The sequence below is a fragment of the Thunnus albacares genome, chromosome 21, assembly GCF_914725855.1.
Source record: "Thunnus albacares chromosome 21, fThuAlb1.1, whole genome shotgun sequence".
Taxonomy (NCBI): Eukaryota; Metazoa; Chordata; class Actinopteri; order Scombriformes; family Scombridae; genus Thunnus; species Thunnus albacares.
Genome location: NC_058126.1, coordinates 8,506,201 through 8,526,705, shown reverse-complemented (window position 1 = coordinate 8,526,705; position 20,505 = coordinate 8,506,201). Strand labels below are relative to the sequence as shown.

General features: G+C 41.4%; 1 protein-coding gene across 1 annotated transcript; it reads left to right on the top strand.

The window, feature by feature from the left end:
- The first annotated feature begins 2,141 nt into the window (after window positions 1-2,141).
- On the top strand, window positions 2,142-11,384 carry cdk13 (cyclin-dependent kinase 13). Its single transcript, XM_044339739.1, has 14 exons — window positions 2,142-4,207; window positions 4,669-5,235; window positions 5,343-5,501; window positions 5,600-5,739; window positions 5,861-6,031; window positions 6,148-6,337; window positions 6,454-6,510; window positions 6,660-6,761; window positions 6,872-6,949; window positions 7,880-7,996; window positions 8,081-8,212; window positions 8,295-8,491; window positions 9,106-9,612; window positions 9,829-11,384. Exons 1-14 carry the CDS (start codon window positions 3,060-3,062, stop codon window positions 10,527-10,529), a joined length of 4,266 nt encoding a protein of 1,421 aa, XP_044195674.1. The 5' UTR covers window positions 2,142-3,059; the 3' UTR covers window positions 10,530-11,384.
- Window positions 11,385-20,505: the final 9,121 nt, after the last annotated feature.

Sequence of the window (20,505 nt, the reverse complement as noted above, 5' to 3'; positions counted from 1 at the left end):
ATGTGTACAAGCACAGACAGCTCGGCACAACCCACACACAATCACACTAATTCTTTTTGCAACATATAGGATCATATGCTTGATTCTACACATGTCACGGCATGTTATGGATGGGAGGGTGAATCATTGATTTACTATAGTACAGACATGGACATATTGCTGCTTGTGTATGTTTTTACAGTATGAGTGTTCAGATATAGGTGCTTTATGCATGGCTCAGTGCTGAAGCATATTTTTTTATTACAACATCAATATTCAGTATTCACAAAAAAAGCAACACCACACCCGAAAAATACTGATATGATTCAAAATGTGTCAGTGTTTTATTACTGGATCATTATTATTGATGCATCAACATGTCAGCAGTACTGACAGGCTGAAGCTTTTTAACTGTTGGGTAGTTTAATCTTTGCATCATATGTTATAAAACTGATATTTCATATGTAAAATCTTGCCATGAAAAGTAACTAGTTACTATAGCAGTTAAACAAATGTAATGAAGTAAAAGCAGCAGTATTTCCCTTATTGTATGTAGTGGAGTAGAAGTGTAAAGTTACACCACTAATATCAGTTTTTCAGACAATACAGTTTTTAAAAGCAACAGTTTCACAACATTATCAACATAATTTATTATGTATGTAACAAAACACTCTTAACAGCCTTCTTATCAGTGCAAGAATTAATGGTGTAAGTACTGCTCACATTCTTTATGAAACACTGAGAAGATGAGAGTTTTTGCCTGAAAACTTGCACTTATGAATATGAAACTTAGCCAAGATAATTAAAAGATTGATGATGTAAGCTTGTTTCCAATTGTTCCTGTTGTAACTTAAAAACACAAACAGTACATGTTTATACAGTAAAGCAAAACCAGCCATAAATGTATCATTAATAAACTCAGAGACCTCCTGCCACAGTCTTATAGTACAGTAACGTGATGTGAATTTTCACAAAGGTAGAAAATATGTTAAGTATGATTTGTCTAAAAGTAAGAGATCCCTCTGTGATCAGATAAGATGTTACCACATTTACATCTGAAACAGGAAGATACAGAGGTGTGATTGAGATTAAAGAATACTGTGAGCTGAATGAGGTGAAGAACACTCTATACTGTCCTTTATACCATGATTTATGACAAATATTGTTTATAAAAGTTCCAGATTAAGCTTAGATAGGAATTAAGAATGGAGTTTATACCTTTTTTACACTGTTTTTTGTGTTTTCTGAATATATTTCTTAAGATAGGGATAGGAGGAGAAAAATAACATGATAGATAAAATCCTCATACTTGATTCTATATGGATTGCAGACTATTGGTTTATGAAATGGATCAAATATACAATATTTGGCACTAATGGATGCATATGTAGATTTGTATATTGTGTTTTGTGCTTGTGGAGCTGTGTTTGCATTGTGAGATATCTCCTGGAGCATCATTTGTAGGCGGTTTATATTTATATTTGGATGATGCTTGATGTATTGTGCTGTTAGATAATGGTGGGTTATCATGCTATAATAGTTGTTTTGTTGTTAGTTAATGTGTCTATGAGGGATTGTTCATGCAAATGAGCAAACATGAAAATAAAACTGTTCATTCATTGAGTAACGATGCCAAAATAAACAAGGCACTGATTCAGGATGTGCAGATGTGCGCAACACTTTAATGTTATTCTTAAATATCTCCTCCAGACATGTCTCCTACTTCACTGTAAAGTCTATTCTCAGTGTTTATGCACCTGAGGCTTCAAGTTCCCACATCACACTTGTGTAATCTGAATATTGGACCAAGATTGGCCTCAAAATTATTTGTGATGTCATAAATCACGCTTGTAGTTCCACCCCTTAAAATCAGATTTTCAATGAGCACAGAGAAAATTTCCACTTTCTGCAGATAAAAGTGAAAACAGCTTTCAAGTGTCAAACTCTGCACACACATCATCCTGCACAGTGAAGCTCAAACAACCAACTGAAAGAACTAGAGGAAAAACATATTTTTTTAAGTAAGGAGTGAGACTTTTAAATGTTTTAAGAAAATGTTTTACAGGTTATTATACAGTATGTGGTTATTATCAGTGTTATATTGTATTGTGGAGGTAAGGGTTTCCCTCGCTGGTGACGTAACCTCTGATCTGGATTACGCATACGGGTATCATTGGTTCACACCGACGCACCAGGCCTGTAGTTTGAAAGCTGTCTGGGCCCTGGCGAGCTGCACAATTAGCCACACTGCGAACAAAGTTACATGATTTTTGAAATAAATTCAAGGAATTGTTGAGCACATTTTACCCGGAAAGACGCCTGCTGCCTCTGTTTTTGACATCGCGGTTGCGAACGGGAGCAACGACCCCGGCAGGATACGTGAAAGCAGCCTTTGAATGGCAGTTGTTTTATTGCATCTTCACTGAGTTGCCTTGAACTCCACGCAAGGAGAAAAGAAAGCTAGCCAGCCAACTCGCGTGCTATCCACTTCCTTGTTGCACACTGGAGAGTGATGGGAGGCGAGAAGTTTGTGAGTTTTTTTACTTTCACTTTAACACTATCCGCTTAATGGATATACATGCTTGCAAGAAGCCGCAACATTTCAGAAGATCTGGATTTTAAATGTGGAGGCCTGTGCTTGGACCATGAAGTGGAATACGACTGTCTTAGCAGGACGCAGCTAGTGGAGGCTAGCTGGCTAAACTGACTAGCATTAGCCGGAGATGTCCGTCCCGGAGTAACTACAATGGTTGAGTATCGACTGGCTTCTTTAACTAAACACCATATTGTGGCTGTTGTGTGACTGAATCTGCCAGCATCGAGTGTCATGAATTATCGTCTGAGTTAACTCCGCTTTATCGGGTTTCTCAGCCGAGCTAGCTTCGTAATGCTAACGTTAAGCTTGTGATTTAGCTGGCTAGCTGGCTGGCTGTCTAAATGTGAATTCTGGTTTAACGTCAGCTAACTAGCCTGTTACACCGCTTACCCAATGTTTTGTTCCACAGTTTAAGTAAAGTAACATAATATATAAAAGGTTATTCTCAAAACCGTGTTGGCTATAGCGTTAATTTTGTAGATAAATGCCTAATTCAGAGGTGCTTCGCGAGGGTCGGGGACGTAGCCCCTCCGCTCAGAGAAATGCTAACAGGCAGGACAGGCGCAGTAAACCGGGGAGCGGTGCTGCCCAGCGGGAGAGGCACCGTGAGAAGAGGCGCTCATCGGCTTCAAGTAGAAAGAAACGTAGACAGGCCAAGGGAAGAGACTTGTGGCATGTCGGTACAACAGAAGACCCTGGCAATGACCGAAAAGGCACTTTTGAAAAAGAGGTTGAACTCCGGACATTGGTAGAGTATGATGACGTGAGCTCCCAGTCAGAGCGGTTTTCTGGGAGCCCCTCTCCTAAACTTGACCCCCATGCTGACCGGCTTTCAGTGGAGCGGCTCAGCGATGTTGACTTTGGTGACTATAATGGACCAGCATCCCCTGACAGAAGTCACCCAAGAGACCGGGAGGCAGTCTGCCTCACCAAGGACGAGCAAACTAGAGGACCATCTGAAAGGAGCAAGCAAGACAAGGAGCAGAGCAAGAAAAAGGACCGCCAGAGCCGGGAGAGAGACTCCTCAAAAGCTAGGAGTGGAGGTAGCCTGAGTGGCTCTAAAAACCACAGAGACACTACGAGGAGCAATGACAGAAATGGTAAAAGGACATCTACAAGTCAGTCCTCACAATCTGCAGATAAAAGGGATTCAAAAAGGCACAGAAGTAAAACAAGATCTGATAAAGAGCCCCCATCTGCATACAGAGATGCTCCACAATCTTACAGAGATGACCGTGAAGACCTCAGGGCATACAGGAGAAGTCCTGGTTTCAAAGCAGAAAGTCCCTATGGGACATCATACTCGTATAGCTACCAGTCGCCTGGTGGTTATAACCAGCTGATATCTAAAAGAAGTCCAACTTATGGGAGCAAAAGACTCTCTCCCAGTTCCACATATTACAGCCGGGATGTAGATGTGTATGGGGCATATAATATGCCAAAGTCACCCAGTTCATACTCCAGCAACAAAAGGAAGAGGTCCCCTGTGAGCCCAGCGAACTGGCGCAGGTCCCCGAGTTATGGCCGACACAGTCCATATGAGCAAGGAGAGTTTGGTTCAAGTCCTTATGGAAACCGCAGGAGATCACGAAGTCCATACAGAAAGTCCCTGAGCCCAAGTCCAGATGTCAGGTGAGGTCTTATAAATTAATGTGTGTTTATTTGTTTGGTGTATTGATTTGATTTGTTATAATAAGCAACACTTTCAGATTTGACGGCTAATGCTTTAGGCTTATGAAGGAACTTTGCCTCTTAATGAAGTTTATGAATGTAATTCTTACAGTTGTACAACCCAGAGAAGGACAAAGTTACAGAATTTCTATTTAATGTGGCTTTGTGGGTTTTTTCCACTGTTGTTGGCTTGCCTGTTCCTTTCCAAAAGTCTGTTTCGCAATCTGTTGAGCAATTGGTAGGGTGGGTGTAATAACTTGATTGATATGTTGTTGTATATGTGCCGTACATAAAAATTCTCTTCAAACTGGGAAACCCACTAGATTTTTATCTAATGCCAAAAAGTCAAATAGTCATGTGAAGTTTGTGTCGTAATGACAAAATCTAAAAAGAGTGTTCCTGTTTTCTTTTTTGTCTTCCAGGCGATCTGCTAGGTCACGTAGCAGAAGTCCATACTCATCCTCAAGGCATTCACGTTCTCGTAGCCGTCACCGCCACTCTCGCTCCCGCAGTCGCCCCTCTAGCCTTTCTCCGAGCACGCTCACCTTCAAAACCAGTCTCGCCGCTGAGCTCAGTAAGCAGAAAAAGGCTAAAGCTGCAGAAGCAGCCGCCAAGGCCAAGAACTCCAGCAACACATCTACACCAACCAAGGGCTCCTCATCTGCACACCAGCCCAGCCCTAAGTCCAATCACGCATCCAGAAAGGGCCGCCCTCCCTCTCCACCACCACCAGAGAAAGGTCCCAGAACTCCCACATCCAGCCAGCCTCAGTCCCCCTCTGACAGGTCGTCCAAGAGGACCAGCGAGCACCAGACCAGCAGGGACAGAGACGGAAAGGGGAAAGATGACTCTGTACATCGGGATAAGAGGAAAGCACCAGCATCTGGACAGGGCAAAGACAAGGAACGAGCCACTGGTCCACTCATCTCTAATATGTCATCCCTCCCATTGCCCCAAACAGTTCTTGAGCACATGGATAAAGGAGAAAGGTACGCGTGTGTTGTTGGGTCATTTGACTTAAAATGTTTATGCTTGATTGTCATGACTTACTCACTCTCTCTGTTTCTTTTATCTCCTGCATTTTTTCTTCCATCAGCTTGAAGGACAGCTTGCTCTCAGGGAAGAAGAAGTCAGACCGGAAGGCCCGTCAACTTCTGTCTGACTTGCCTCTCCCCCCCGAACTTGCTGGTGGTACATCTTCCCCACACAGCCCACCTGAGGACAAAAAATCCCAAACACTGCGCAAAAGGCCTAAGTATGTTACATTGTATTTAATGTTACATGTAAGTATTTCCTCTGCCACTGTTTATCGTGTATTCACGTTTGTATCTGTAATTTTCTTGTAAATCCCAGAATTTGCGGCCCAAGATATGGTGAGATTAAGGAAACTGAGATAGACTGGGGAAAACGCTGTGTGGACAAATTTGAGATTATTGGAATCACAGGGGAAGGCACCTACGGTCAGGTGTACAAAGCTAAAGACAAAGACACAGGTGAGTACTGATAATCCTCCGTATTTAAAGTTAGACCGTCGTCACTGCTGAGAATCTGTGAGGATGAGACCGTCTCATGATCTGGTCTTAAGATGCAGTTTCCCCTTTTTTTGTCCCGTAGCTGAAATGGTGGCTTTGAAGAAGGTTCGATTGGACAATGAAAAGGAGGGCTTCCCGATCACAGCCATCAGAGAGATAAAAATTTTGCGACAACTCAACCACAAGAGCATCATAAACATGAAGGAAATCGTCACAGACAAGGAGGATGCTCTGGACTTCAAGAATGATAAAGGTATACAATATGTTTTTGCCCTCACAAGTAAGACTGCACTGATAAAACAAATAATATTACAATTTATCAATAAGATATCTGTCTTTTGATGATTAAATCTTTTTCTTCCATTCTAGGTGCTTTCTATCTTGTATTCGAGTACATGGACCACGACCTGATGGGTTTGCTGGAGTCTGGTCTGGTCCATTTCAACGAGAGCCACATCAAGTCTTTCATGCGGCAGTTGCTGGAGGGCCTCGATTACTGCCACAAGAAGAACTTTCTGCACAGAGACATCAAGTGCTCCAATATTCTGCTCAACAACAAGTGAGTCCTCAGGGTTTTTTACACTGCAGCAGAATGAACACTCTTTGTTACATTTTATTACATTATCAAGCATGTTTTCTGGACTAGATTTAATCAGTTTTCTTTTTCCTAATCAGAGGTCAAATAAAGCTTGCAGACTTTGGTCTCGCTCGGCTGTATAACTCTGAAGAGAGGTGAGCCTGGGATATATATCCTATATAGATACTCATTGTTCCTCACATGCTAAGCTGTCTTCCCACATAAGAGATTAATATTTACAAGTGTTTGCAATCATATTTTATGATTATGATGGTAACAAACTCGTATGCGTTCTCATTTCCAGTCGACCATACACCAATAAAGTGATTACACTATGGTACCGTCCCCCGGAGCTGCTCCTGGGAGAGGAGAGGTACACGCCAGCTATCGATGTGTGGAGCTGCGGGTAAGAGCAAGACTGATATTAAAGAAGTGTATTTATGTAATTGTTTATCAAGTCAGTGGCACTGTTCTGTTATTATAATCATGAATTATGTGTTGTTTTGTCTATTATAGATGCATACTTGGAGAACTGTTCACAAAGAAACCGATCTTTCAGGCTAATCAGGAGCTCGCCCAATTGGAGCTTATCAGGTACGTTTACACTAAATGAGGAAGACGTTTTGGTTTTGAGTCCCAGACTGGTTCCTTCATAGTGGTGAACCCACTTGAACCAGAGACATAGACTGAAAAAGAGATTTCAGCTATCTAAAGCTATTGAGAAGAAGTGAAGAATAAGCTCCGCTAATTTGCTCACTGATGGTCTCATTTGGCCATAATACCGCACGGCCGCAAATGTGTTTTGATTAACAAGCCTTACTTCACATCACTGCCCTTGTTAGAAGAAAGGTGAAAACAGTCATTAATTCAGTGAAAGCAGCTTTCTCTGCTGCAGGAACTGTAGAGCTAGCTGTAAGGTATGTAGGCTTTTATGAAAATGGACATAACACAACTTCTCACTTAGAATATATTTTACATATTTTTATTGTAAATTCTTTTTTTTATATTATTTAGGTTTACTTAATTTTGTCTATATTTTTGACTGTTAATCACAACAACACCGAGGCAAATTCCTTGTCTGTGCAAACCTATTTGGCGATAAACCTGATTCTGATTTACTTTCTTCCCTTTTTATTTGTTCACTTAGCCAGTTGGAACAGTTGTGGTAGTGTGGGAGGAGATAAAATTGGCTCAGTGAAGACGAACGTGATGCACTGTAAAGCAACAAGTCAGGCCAGTTATCTTGTTGTTGTCAGAAGTAATTTTGGGAAAATGCTGTAAGTCACTGACTGAGGTAGAAACTGTAGGAAAAGTTCATGATCAGAAAGCATCAGTAGAAACACCAGGTAGGCTGAAGGAAACAACAAAACTCCTGCAACACATTCAGCTTTCCCTCTTTTAAAATGTATGAAACATCATCACTTTTGATGTTTTACTTTGTCTATTATTTACTTATTTAACCGTCAGAAGCTGTGTCCACACGTTGCTGCGTTCTGCTCGAATAAATGTATCTCTGTCTTTTAGCCGAATATGTGGAAGTCCATGCCCCGCCGTCTGGCCAGATGTAATAAAACTTCCCTTCTTTAACACCATGAAACCAAAGAAACAGTACAGGAGACGACTACGAGAGGAGTTCGCTTTGTAAGTATATGTATATCATGTATAATTATATATATTTTAGGGACAGCAATTTCCTTTACTGAGAACCCATTTGTTGTTGTTTAGCATTCCTCCGTCTGCCTTGGACCTGTTTGACCACATGCTAAACCTGGACCCCAGCAAACGCTGTACGGCTGAACAGGCGTTAGGCAGCGAGTTCCTCAAGGACGTGGACCCGGACAAAATGCCCCCACCAGAGTATGTTTCGGTTCCTATTTTGTTTTTGTTTGGTTTTTTTTCTTAATCAGGTTTACCATGTTAACCATTTCCATTTCTCCAGTCTTCCACTGTGGCAAGACTGTCACGAGTTGTGGAGTAAGAAACGCCGGCGGCAGAAGCAGATGCCGGAGGAACTGGCAGCTCCTAAGGCGCCCCGTAAAGAACTGGGCCTCGACGACAGCCGCAGTAACACTCCCCAGGGCTTCCCTGCTCCTGGAGGCATCAAAGCCCAGAACGCAGCTGCCTCTGCGCTGCTGGGTAAGTCTGACCACCGTTTATATTTGTACTGTCATATTGTGACATGTCAGTCACCTGTGGAGCACTTTGAACTTGCACTAACCTGCATGGAAGGTGTTACGTAATTAAAATTAGATTCGAGTAATGCAGTGAACTCCAATAACACAAGTATAACTGGTTTAACTAATATACTGAAAACTCATTGTAAAATCTGTTGAACATATGCGAGTTAATTTAGACTTAAATACCTAATATTACTTTTAGAGGTCATAAAAGCCTGGAGTAATTGATCTTGGCCAAACATGTCTTGGATCCAGAATGTAATTTATTCATTCGCTTACTCTCAGTTAACCTGTCTTTCCTAATGTACGTCCTCTAAAGACCATACACGTGCATAGACGACACACTGAACAAAGCTCCTCTCTAGACTACTGTTGGGCTCCATATCCTCACACCATTGGTCCTTGTTCTAGGAATGAGTCCACCTGGTCAGACATACTTGTAGTCTGACTTGTTTCACTTGATCTTTCATGTCATATTGCCAGTACAAATGTCCTTTTTTAAATTTTTTGATCCAATGAGCATACGCGCTGACACACTGAGTTATAATATGGCTCTGCTCCGTCTTCTTGCAGACCCAAAGGGTCCAAACTCCCAGTTGACCCAGGAGCAGCTAGCAGTCCTCCTAAACTTCCTCGGCCAGCCCAAGAGCGCAGTGAACACGGCCCAGTTTGTGCAGACCATGAGCACAAAGGTCAACCAGGAGACATTACAGCAGATCTCCAAAGTCCTAGCTCCCACCGACCCGGCCGAGCCGCCTCCTCCTCAACCTACACCCACCAAACCTCCCCAGCCCGCTGCTCCAGCAGGAGTGCCCCGTACACCCCCGATGCCCAAGCCTCCTTCACCCCCCATGTCTGCGCCGTCAAGTCTCCCGGAAGGAGAGGCCGCAGCCGCCACTCAGACAGCCATGACGATGCTGCTGGCTCAACTGCTCCAGGCTCAACAGGCTCAGAGGCAGGAACCGAGCGATGGTGGCGGAGAAGGGGTGGAGAGCACCAACCCTGCAGCAGGAGCACCCGGGGGCCCTCCTCTTCCTCCAGAGGTTAAACAGCCTCCAGAGCCCAGCCCTGTCTCTCCAGGTAAGCCTTTTTCTGTTTTAATCTATTTAGAGAGGCAGTTTAACACAAGAGTGTGAGAGTTTTGTTCTCGAATTATGTAAAAAGAAAACGGATAATACCAAGAAAGCTTCTTAGGAAAGAGCCGTAGTCAGTACAAGTAAAACTCATTACCATAAAGATAAAAGGAAATAGGTTTGAAACATAAATCCTCAACGTTTATTTTATTTTGTCTTTCAGTGTCAGAGGTAGGTGGAGTGTCCATCCTGCCCCCAGACCAGAGACCACCCGAGCCTCCAGAGCCACCTCCACACGCTGACCTGGACTACCGGCAGCCACCACCTGAGCCCAAGACAGGCCACGCTCCCCCCATCGCATCTGCAGGTGGAGGTGACGGAGGGAGACCCCCAGAGCCGGACTACCCACCTCTCCCTACCGCAGAAGGGCCCGGATACGGGGGAGAATACAGCCATCCGCCTCCCCCACCCTTCACTCCTGCGGGGTTCGGGGAGAGCTACATGGGCCACATGTTAGGTGGAGGCCTTCCACCTCACACTCTGAGGGAAGTGTTTAGCGGGCCCAGCCAGGCCGCTGGCTCCTCCTCTGCCGCAGGGGTTCTGGCCCCTGCCCACCCTGAGCCCTTCCCCCCAAGCGCAGGAGCCACTGGAGCCAGCAGCATGGTGTTCACCGGGGACAAGGACCACCGCTTCGAGTACAATCACAGCCCCTTACATGTGGAGGGACAGCCCAACCCCAGTGCTATCCACCTGTACAACCACAGCATGACTAGAAAGGATGGTGTACCTCCTCCCCCACCCATCCCGGCACCAGGCCAACCTTGGGGCTCCCCTTCTCAGGTCGGGGCTCCGCCACTACCCCTCGGTTTTGTCCCACACGTGAACTCAACAGCAACAATCAGAGGACGAGGCCTGCCTTTCTGATAGACTGGAAATATGAAATGGCAGTTTGTAACAATGGACAAAAGGCTAGAGGACTCAACTTTGAGCCTGGAGCCTCTCAGGCCAGACCAGAGGGATCTGGAGATGCACACTCAATTTGTAATAACTTAATTCTGTGTAAGGCATTGTATTCCTCCTCGATCTGGAATGCGGAGTACGTTGCAGAAGGACAGCTGAATAACACCGGAGGAGCTTTTCTTGCTCATACCATTTTCATATTTTTTTGTAATCTATTCTGCTGTCTTTTAAATTAAACTTTTACCTTTTTGAGTGTACATTTATCAGGCCGGGTAAATTTTAAACCTCTACCTTTAGCCTTTCTGTAATTTGCTCCAGGGCAGAGTAGTATTAATGTTTTGCACTACTGACTGAAGTAGGCGGAAACTATTTTAGCTATGAAAGGAAACGGATGATGTGCTTTATCTGCACAATTAGGAATATGACCAGTAATGTAGTTTCCTCTTTTTTTTTATGGTCATGATTATGTTGAAACAAGGATGGCTCAGTTGATTGGGTTGATGGCTTTAGGTATCAGCACAGGGAGCTATTTGAGGAAAAGGACTGTTAGTTCCAGAGAGACTGGTAGCACTTGGATGACTGCAGCAAATCTGATCTGACTTCATGGAGAAAGGCTGTTTTCACTTTAAATTCCACATGCCTTTTTTCCAATAGGTATTGTAAAATCATGAGCAAAACAAACACACGTAACCCAACTTCAAACAAACAATGTCTTTTTTTTTTTTTTTTTTCTTTTTTTTTTTTTTTTTGTACTAAAATGATTTTGTCCCCCACCCTCCTCCTTTGGCAAATGTTTATTAAAGAAATGCCAACAATGTATCATTGTGTGTTTTAATTCTTATAAAGATCATTTTGCTATAATAGAAGTGGTGACTTCATGAATTATACCACTGGATGGCAGTATCATGTCAAATATCACCGCACTCTCACTGAACTGAATTATGTGCTCATTGCAATGGATGGACATAGTTTCACTGATGCAGGCAAATGTACTTCCTTGTCTGTCTTACTCAAAACCAATAGACCTTATCCTGCAACCACAATTAAACTTAATCTCCGAGCAGATACATCATCTTACAAATGATAAGATGATGAGCCAGCGTATGATGCAAATAGACATATTTTGACACCAGATGTAGCATGAAAACCCTTAAAGTCTGTCAGGTTAGCACTGCTGAGACTACATGTCTTTTATCAAGAGAGACATTGCTAAGAAGATAGCAGCAGCACACATCAAGTTTCAGACAACATATTACACAACCCTGAATACAGATACAAAGCAGTGCGACTGTCAGGAAGAAAGGAAACGTTTTAATGGATGACAGCTCCCGGTGGACTCGATCCTCAAACACTTTGAACTTTACAGAAAACAAGTTTCTCACAGATCACAAATCAGCCCTCCTCAACGCTCCCTCTTAATGCCAACTTTGATATGATTTTTTTCTGTATGTCAGTCGACCTTTTTGCCACTTGCACCTTTTATCAAATGAAGACTTTCTCTCAAAGAAAATAGCTGTTTTCTTGCACACGGTGTTCAGTTAAAATGATTTTGCCAGAGAAAAATGGTGTCTCAGGTGTATAAAGCATCAAATTAGGGAAATACCAGTTCAATTTAAGCATGTAATAATGTACATCAACATGCAAACCTATGTACAAAATGTATCTGATTGTAGATTATTAGTCAGAATTAAATCACTAATTAAAAATCATAACTTCTTGCTCCTCAATGTCAACATTTCACTCAAGATCCAAGTGCAAAGACTCAACAGAAACTATTTAAATATTGGCAACTGCCATTTAAACAGACATTAAAGGCTACATAATGCTATAAGTCAAAGGTAAAGCTTCACAGAACAGGAGGGTTATAAAACATATGGTTTTGTTTGTGATACACAATAAGCCGCAAACGGCAGAAGCGACGTCCGCTGAACGATATTCTGCATGCTAAAACGTTGAGACACATTCCACACACATCTGTCCTTTGTTTTACCCATTATATCCACATCTGAATTTGTCACGTCACATCGCCGGTGATGAAAAAGTTATTATCTCAGAGGGGTTCCGTTCTTGCAAAGCTAATTCAGGACGCGGATGGCAGCTAGTCTGTGATTAATACGGCGTGAATGATGGATTGCTGGAAATTTATGGGAGCTTCAGCGAGACTGGCAGCATCATATTTTTGGTGAGTGACTGTAACAACAGTGAATATTTAAAGAGAAGAAGAAAAGAAGAGGCAGCGTGAGGAAAGCAAGGTATTTATGGAGGACATGCACTGTAGATTTGAGCCAAAACACCACTTTTTGCATTTTAAATTGATTCAAATAGGGTTATAATACAGATTTTAAGATGACAGGTTTCCCTTGCATCTAATTTAGTAGAACATTTCACCTGCCCATAGACCTGTGGTTCTCAACCTGGGGTCCAGGACTCCCACTGGGGTCCCTAGACAAATCTGAGGGGTCACAAGATGATGAAATGGTAAGAAAGGAAAAATATATATTTCAGTTACACAAAATCTATTTATTTTTTTTTACAACTTTGCTCTAATTTCTGCTTTTTCTTGTGAAGTTTTGAATGTGTTCACATCCCTGAGCCTCTAAAAATCATTTATATGAAACAATCTGAGATGAAAAAATGCCTCTTGGGTTGTACTGCTCTTTACTCACAGCCGCATTAAGGAGTAATGTTGCCTCAATTGAAGGGTTCACCAGCCAAAAACACCACACTTCCCAGTGTGTGGCGATATTTAAGTGAAACTACATGCCACAAATGTCATGTGACCTACATTCCAGCAAATGTCTCTCAAGAGGGTTCAAGCATTTCAGCAGACCTCAAGCTTTCATCAGTTCAAAAGCACACAGAGTTGCACAGCAGTGTACAGCAGGTGAGCTGATGACCTATAGTCACGTGACTTCCTGTCAGGTAAGCAAAAGAAAAGGCTATTTCTATGAATCCTAACAGAATAAATGATAAATAATAAGAATAAACAAGGAATAAAACCTCTGTAAAATCATGCAACTCTAATAATAATAATAATCACCCTTACCGCTTTTCATAGATGAATGAATCTGCAAGAAGTTACAACAAAGGAACAGCAGGAAAGGCGCTCTTAAAAGTAGAAAACAAAGGCAGTGAAATAGAAGAAAAGACAAAAGAGTCTCATTTAAAAGTAAAAGCTGTAAAAGCTGAGCATTTGTTGAAAGTGGCTTTAAAAGGGTGAGTTTTAAGAGCTTTATTTTTTTTAAACTAGGGTCACAGAGCATTTAATGTCCATGGGGAGAGAGTACCAGAGGGCGGGAGGAGGCTCCGTCACCCCACACCCTGATTCCCTCTTAAATGGATTTGAATTTAAAGAAAACATACATACTTACATACATTACACAGTATGTAGGACACTTGGATGGATAAACCAGGTCACTCGAGTCCCTGAATGATTCTTTATTATCATCAGGATGTAACTGCTGACCAGCTTATAGCAGTACAACACCGATTTCCAACAGAAATTACCTTCTCTTTCTAAAATGTGTGCATCAACAATACAAGAAAGACTAAAAAACTGTCCTTGTATTGTCCAGAAAATGACAATTGTGAGTTCCCCATATACTGCATGTGTCTGCTTTTCTACAGGGTAAGGGGTCAGTGGGAAAAGCATCCTGGAGTGGGAATATGGTGGGAACAGGATTGCTTTTGCTTTGTGGACCCTGAAAACATCCCCCGTTTTTTTTTCCCCCTGTGTCTTTAAAAGAAAACAGCTACTTATGAAATATCAGACAGGATTAAAAACAAACATTAATGCAGACGGAATGAATAGTTTCCTTGAGGTTGATGGTAAACACAGTTGCAGGGAAGGACACACAACAACTAGGCTGACGGGAAAATTGGCAGGGAGACAAAAAAGCTCCTCACAGCATGATCCCTCTTTTCTGGTGCATGGCGGTGTTTACTGAGCCCTCTGATTCTCCTACTTTCTGTCACTCACACACACACACACACACACATATTTCTATTACTACACTTAGAGGGCCTTAAATTGTCTAGATTCATTCCCCAACCAATAACTAACCGTATCCTTCTGAAAAACAGAGGGATCAGCAACATGCCACACGCACTTAACTTTACACACATGCACACTGCAGCTCTTTGCACGCACCCACACGGTCTCTAGCAACTGTACCGCCCGTTTGAGACACAGCGTGGCGCTAAAGGACCGGAGAGAGAGGGCTGAGAAAAAAAATCAGAAGCATCTCAGTCCATCAACTAGATTTCATAAACCTTGCAAAACTGAAAATTATGACCAAGATATACCTTTCATCCTTGAACCCAAGCCCATAAATATCGACACATGTCCGTTAATAAATGTGTCTGACAAGCAGAGCAGACAGGGAATTCATTTTTACTCGCTTCAATGCACGAGGGAACCGGCAGAGGGCTGAAGACTTTATTTAACTTCCTTAGCTGCTGGCTCTTACTGAAAATGAGATGCAGCCAATTTCATTATGATCCACAAGCTTATCATATTTGGCTAATCAGAGACTTACCTAGACTTGAGCTTGTTAACTCATTAGTCCTCCGTACTGTCCCAAGGTGGCTCGAGGGCAGGAAGAGGCGCTACTTGTGCTAACTGTTGACAGTTAAATGCAGGAGGAAAAATAATTAGGACTTAAGGATGATTTATTGAAGAATTAAAGTGCTGACTTTGAATTAACCTTTGAGATTTTGCAGTAACTGAACCATAATGTGACCCACAGTGCATCACTGCACCTTAGGCCATACTGTTCCTTGAAGAGGTGAGTCAGCTGAACTAATGGCTGTTTAATGGCCTCTGGTCAAACCTTGTTTTCTTTTTGTGTGTGTATACGTATGTGTGTGTGTGTGTGTGTGTGTGTGTATGTTTAAAGCGAGTGAGACAGAAAAGAGAGAGGAAAATGTATGCAGCTGACATTTTTAGATAATGTTTTGTTTACAATTTTCGGTTTTATTTCTGAGTGATTCCCTCCCGGGGCTGCGTTCAAAGTAGTTTTTAATTAAAATATGAAATCTAAAAGTAGTGGCAGTGAAACAATAGTTGTGCAGTCTTCCACATGCACGCACAGCAAAACTTTCATAGTGTCAGTAATTACGCCCGCGGCATATTATTTAAGCTCAGGTAGAAAACCAACCATTAACGTGACTACATTACAGAGTGTTAATCTCTCTTAATGAGCGGTTTCTTTTTAAGGACAGCGCATTAACTGTGTAATTTCAGAGATAGTGATTTACTTAATATTCACTGAATGAAGAGAGTAAAGCCTTCAGAGCAGATCAATCACAATGGAGTGTTAAAGGGCAGCTTTTCCACCCTGCTTCTCTGTATCAGTGTCTGTGTGTTCAGCAAGGTGACACACTGCCCAAAGGTTACGCTGCACTGACCTTTATTGTGCTGTTGTCACACACGGTGGCAGAGACGGCCAATGGTTAGTGAAACCATCACATTACCGAAAGGTCACTTGTTTGGTCCGCAAGGCCGATCAATAAGGCCATCGATAGCCACGTGTGCTGTAAAACTGCTGATTTCTCATCTGCTTTGTCTCTTTTAGAGCTTTCTGAAGAGGAAGATCAGCTATATTTTACACAAACGACAAACACAAATGTGTTACTCCTACCGTATGCACATGTTCATCTGTGTTTTTCTCTCTTCCGCTGTGAGACGTGGCCTCACATTCTTCCTGACATCCCCATTAACTCCAACCATGGAGACAAAGGGCGCTCCAATCATTTACAGCAGATGTGACCCATCGATGTCATGCTCAACCTCTCTTTACACCTTACCTTTGATATGTAAGGTCAGATTCCAGTAAGTCATAGAAGTAAATTTAGCCCTGTCAATCTGCACGACTGTCTTTGAACCCCAGACTTTCTTTGGAAGGGCACAATAGAGCTAAAAGTTGTTGGAGAGCATTATTTCTTTAAAAAAGTTTGACTATGTGAAGCTTAAACAGACAAACATTTGTGCAGTTTTAACACAGTTTGTGGACCCTGTTGTTAGGTGTTTGCACTGGAGAGCTGTTTGCGCTTTTCAAAAGCATGAAAAGAATATTAATGAACCAGGAGGATGGTCTTGTTAAGCTTTAAGATGGTGTTAAGTGCAGCCTACTTCTCTCTCGGTGTCTACACACAAAGATCACAAAGGTCAACACAAAGTAGGTGTCCCTTGGTTTGTTAAAGGATACGTCTGGTGATTTTCTATATTGTTCTTATTGACAGCAAATCACATGTGCAGAGTCAAACCAACAATGAACTGATCTACCAACAAGTATTGTGGTGACATGTTTCTTCACAACAAAGATTACAGTCACGTTAATTTGTTTAGAAACAGCTCCAAAGAGTAATGACAGCAAATCACGTTTTTAGTCTCCAGAGAGTAGTTCTGTGTATGGCAGATGCCACTGAGCATGTGCAGGAATGTGGTTCAGTTTATAGAGCTTTGCTAGCTTGTTGTGCTACATATCACAACCTCTTGAAATTGTACTACATTGTACATTGTAAGGAACTGTAGTATAAAGTCAAGAGGTTGTGATATTTCACTTTAAAAAAACCACTTCAACAAACTAATACATAAATCACGCACACAAATCCTCGAATGCAACACATGAAGCATAATCCTAATTTATGTTGTAGAGTTGACGCTCTGTTCAAATGTTTTGTTCTGACGTATTTTTGTCACATAATGTGAGTTTGGAATTTAAGCAGATCATTTCAGATTGAATAGTTAAAGAGAGACTGTAGACCTGTAAATTGTTGTGGTACGCCATCATGATGGACACTGAAAGGGACTAAGATCCAAGGAAACGTGGATGCAATTAGTGGAATTGGGATGCTCCCAAAGACATCATCATTAGGTGATCTGAATGAGCTATAACTGTTGCATAAGAAGAGCACAGGTGTGTTTTATTGCTTATAAATGTAACTTTTCATTTGCAAGAGGAAGATTGTTTTATTCCCCCTTTTCAAAAGATACATAGTCGAGCTTTAATTGTTCCCATTTTTTCAAATTGTAGAGTGACAGCCCGACCACTCACTCAAGGAAAGAGCTGGTATATTATCATTGATGTGATGTGATGATTTGTCACATCATTTTTGAGACTTGTTTTTCTTGATAAATGTAATTATTTCACCATTTTTCTTCTCTTTTCTAAATGTTTTGACTAATTCACCTGCAGATTTTCCATGAGGTGTTTACAGTTTATCAATCACTGTTTGAACCTTTCCTGCATGGCTCTTATTTCTATAGTTTTATACTTCTCTGTCCTCATAAAGTTTATTCATATTCATATTCACTGTAAATAATATTTGTACAATGGACAGTGTAATATTGTTCTGTAAGTAAATCAATTATGGCTTTATGCCATACAAATCTGATATGTCCAAGGTGAAATGAAGCTAGATGATCTGTGACAAAGGGTACAACTGTTTTATAACGCAACTTCCCACGCCTTATGGCTGTCCAAGCCATGGAAAAACAATCTCCAGAGCCATTAACTTAAATGTGCCTAAGCAAACACAACTGCTTTTCCACAAATGTGGAGAGAAATATGAAATCAAGCGTGAAATGCGAGCGTTGCAATCCAGAGAATTATTGTGGCTCAAATTGAAATGGCGTGGGGGGATGGATACAAAGCAGACAACCACTTTGACGTGTGTAAAGGTCGATAAGTCAATAAGACATCTTGTTTATGATTCATTGCTTGTTCTGTAGATGACGCCTTTGCTAAAATACAGCACGGTCTGTGCTCAGCAGTTTGCCGTACTGTAAAGCCTTGATACTGCACTGGAAGATGTAGCATATACTGTACATGTTGTTCTGCAGCTTGTTCTCCCAGCGGCTGTGGAAACCAACAATTCCCATGTTGAGTTTTAAGTGTTCTTTCCAAGTGAATATGCTACAGATGAACCACTGACATCTTCCTGAGCAAACAGCCTGTCAGAGAAAAACATACTACTTCGCACCAAGGAAGCACATTTACCTGGAGGGAAAAACTCACCCAACAGAGTCTTGAAGCCATCAGAATGAACAAATAAAACCAGTTTGTTGTGTGGTTATGATGAGTGGGGGGGAAAATACACAAAAAGTGATGATGAGTGACACTTTTTAGTGAATATGCCAGCTAGGAAATTTAAATACATACTTACCAATGTCTCAGCTATCAGTCAGCTCAAAAATAATCAAAGAATTTACATACATATAGCCTTTACATATAGTATATGCATATACATGAGTAACCAACAGGAAAGACATAAAAGCTAAGTATTTATTTCAGAAATAAAACGGATGTCATTGCACAGCTATGTCTTAGTATTATCAGTAATACATAAGTTAAAAAAAGCATAAAAAGAGTATATTTAATATCATTTTTATTGATAGATTCAGATTCAAAGTACTTGAGGTAAGACTTGTGACTTCCACAACAAGGACTTTGTTATACCGCTGACTTCAACAATTTACTATTGCACTTCCACAAATTTAGGGTACTCAAGAGACAAATTAAACCAAATATTGGTCAAAATTGATGCATCAGAGCCTGAGGGTGAAGCTCCAAAAATACTACATCCTACACTGCCCATAATTCAACTTCACAGCGTCTTTCATTTGACCGTCCCTTCCTGGTAAACACCAACATCTTTCAAACTCCACAACATAACTTTATAGAGCAGCCTTTTTATTACCTATATGAAGTCTCAGAGCCTAATTTGTTATTACTCAAAAGATATCACTTGGCAAAACTCCCCCAGAGCCAAAGAAGTAATTGCACAACTGTTTTCACAGGCCGTGCAGTACTCCCTATGATGAGAAAAGTGACGTTGACACGTAAAAATCAGTGGAGCGCTCCTTTAAGGGGTCACAACTCTCAGATTTCCCTGTGGAGCTCTCGCACTCATCCCCTTCTCCCGAGAGAACAGGATGAATCTTAAAGCTGCGTCGAATTAAAGCTCGCAGTTGTGGTAGAAGACATTTATTTTCAAGATAATTGGTGTTGTGTGGATGTATTTCATATTCTGAATGTGATGCTAAACATGCAGAACAATCCACGCACACACAGATAGTTGGTAAGTCCTTAAACAGAAAACAATATCTAAAAAAAAAAACAGGGTTTGTTTGGATTCCATTAGGGAAGCGACCGCTCCAACCTCATTATGTTTTCCTGTGAATCATGCAGCAATAATGCCGTATGAGTTTACGTTGCAGGTAAATGACTGCCCTCCAGTTGGTCTTTAATGCGGAGGCCCATCTGAAGCAGAATAATTAGAGGACGGAGAATATAAAAAGGCATCCTTATTGCAGTGTCCTCTTTTTTTTTTTAATCAGATCCTTGACATCACAGGACATTGTGTATCTGTTGGTTAAGTATGTTCTTGGTGCAAGCTGTCCTCCCACAAGACTTGATTTGACTTGGCATTTGAACGGTTAAGTAGGCTACATCACGCATATTGCCAATTTATTTGAATTTCTGATGCGTGTTGTCTGTTGACTGATGAACGTGCCCTTCTGAATCACAAATTCTCCTTCGTCTGTAAACAGTTGAAAATTAGTGGTAGCAGTGAGCCTAGAGGGGCAAGTGCTGTCTGCCCTTATTACAGAAGATGTTTTTTCATTAAACAAAAGTGTCCCCATTTGCATCCTTTGGACCTCTGAGTTCAAAAAGTTCATTTGGTGTACACAAAGTTTAACTTTGGGATGACATTGGCAGAGTTTTCATTCAGTTTTTTGTATGGATGAAAATGTGAAAATGTCAAATTTCTTACTGACAGGGAACAAATACTGTACTTTCTCTCCAAACGACTGTCCATATATATATATATCCATAGTTATGAGGCAGGAGGGACTGCTGGTTCCAGAAGTGTTTTTTCCCAATTCTGTAATCTCATTTCATATTCAAAAGGATATCTTCAGTGTTACTAAACA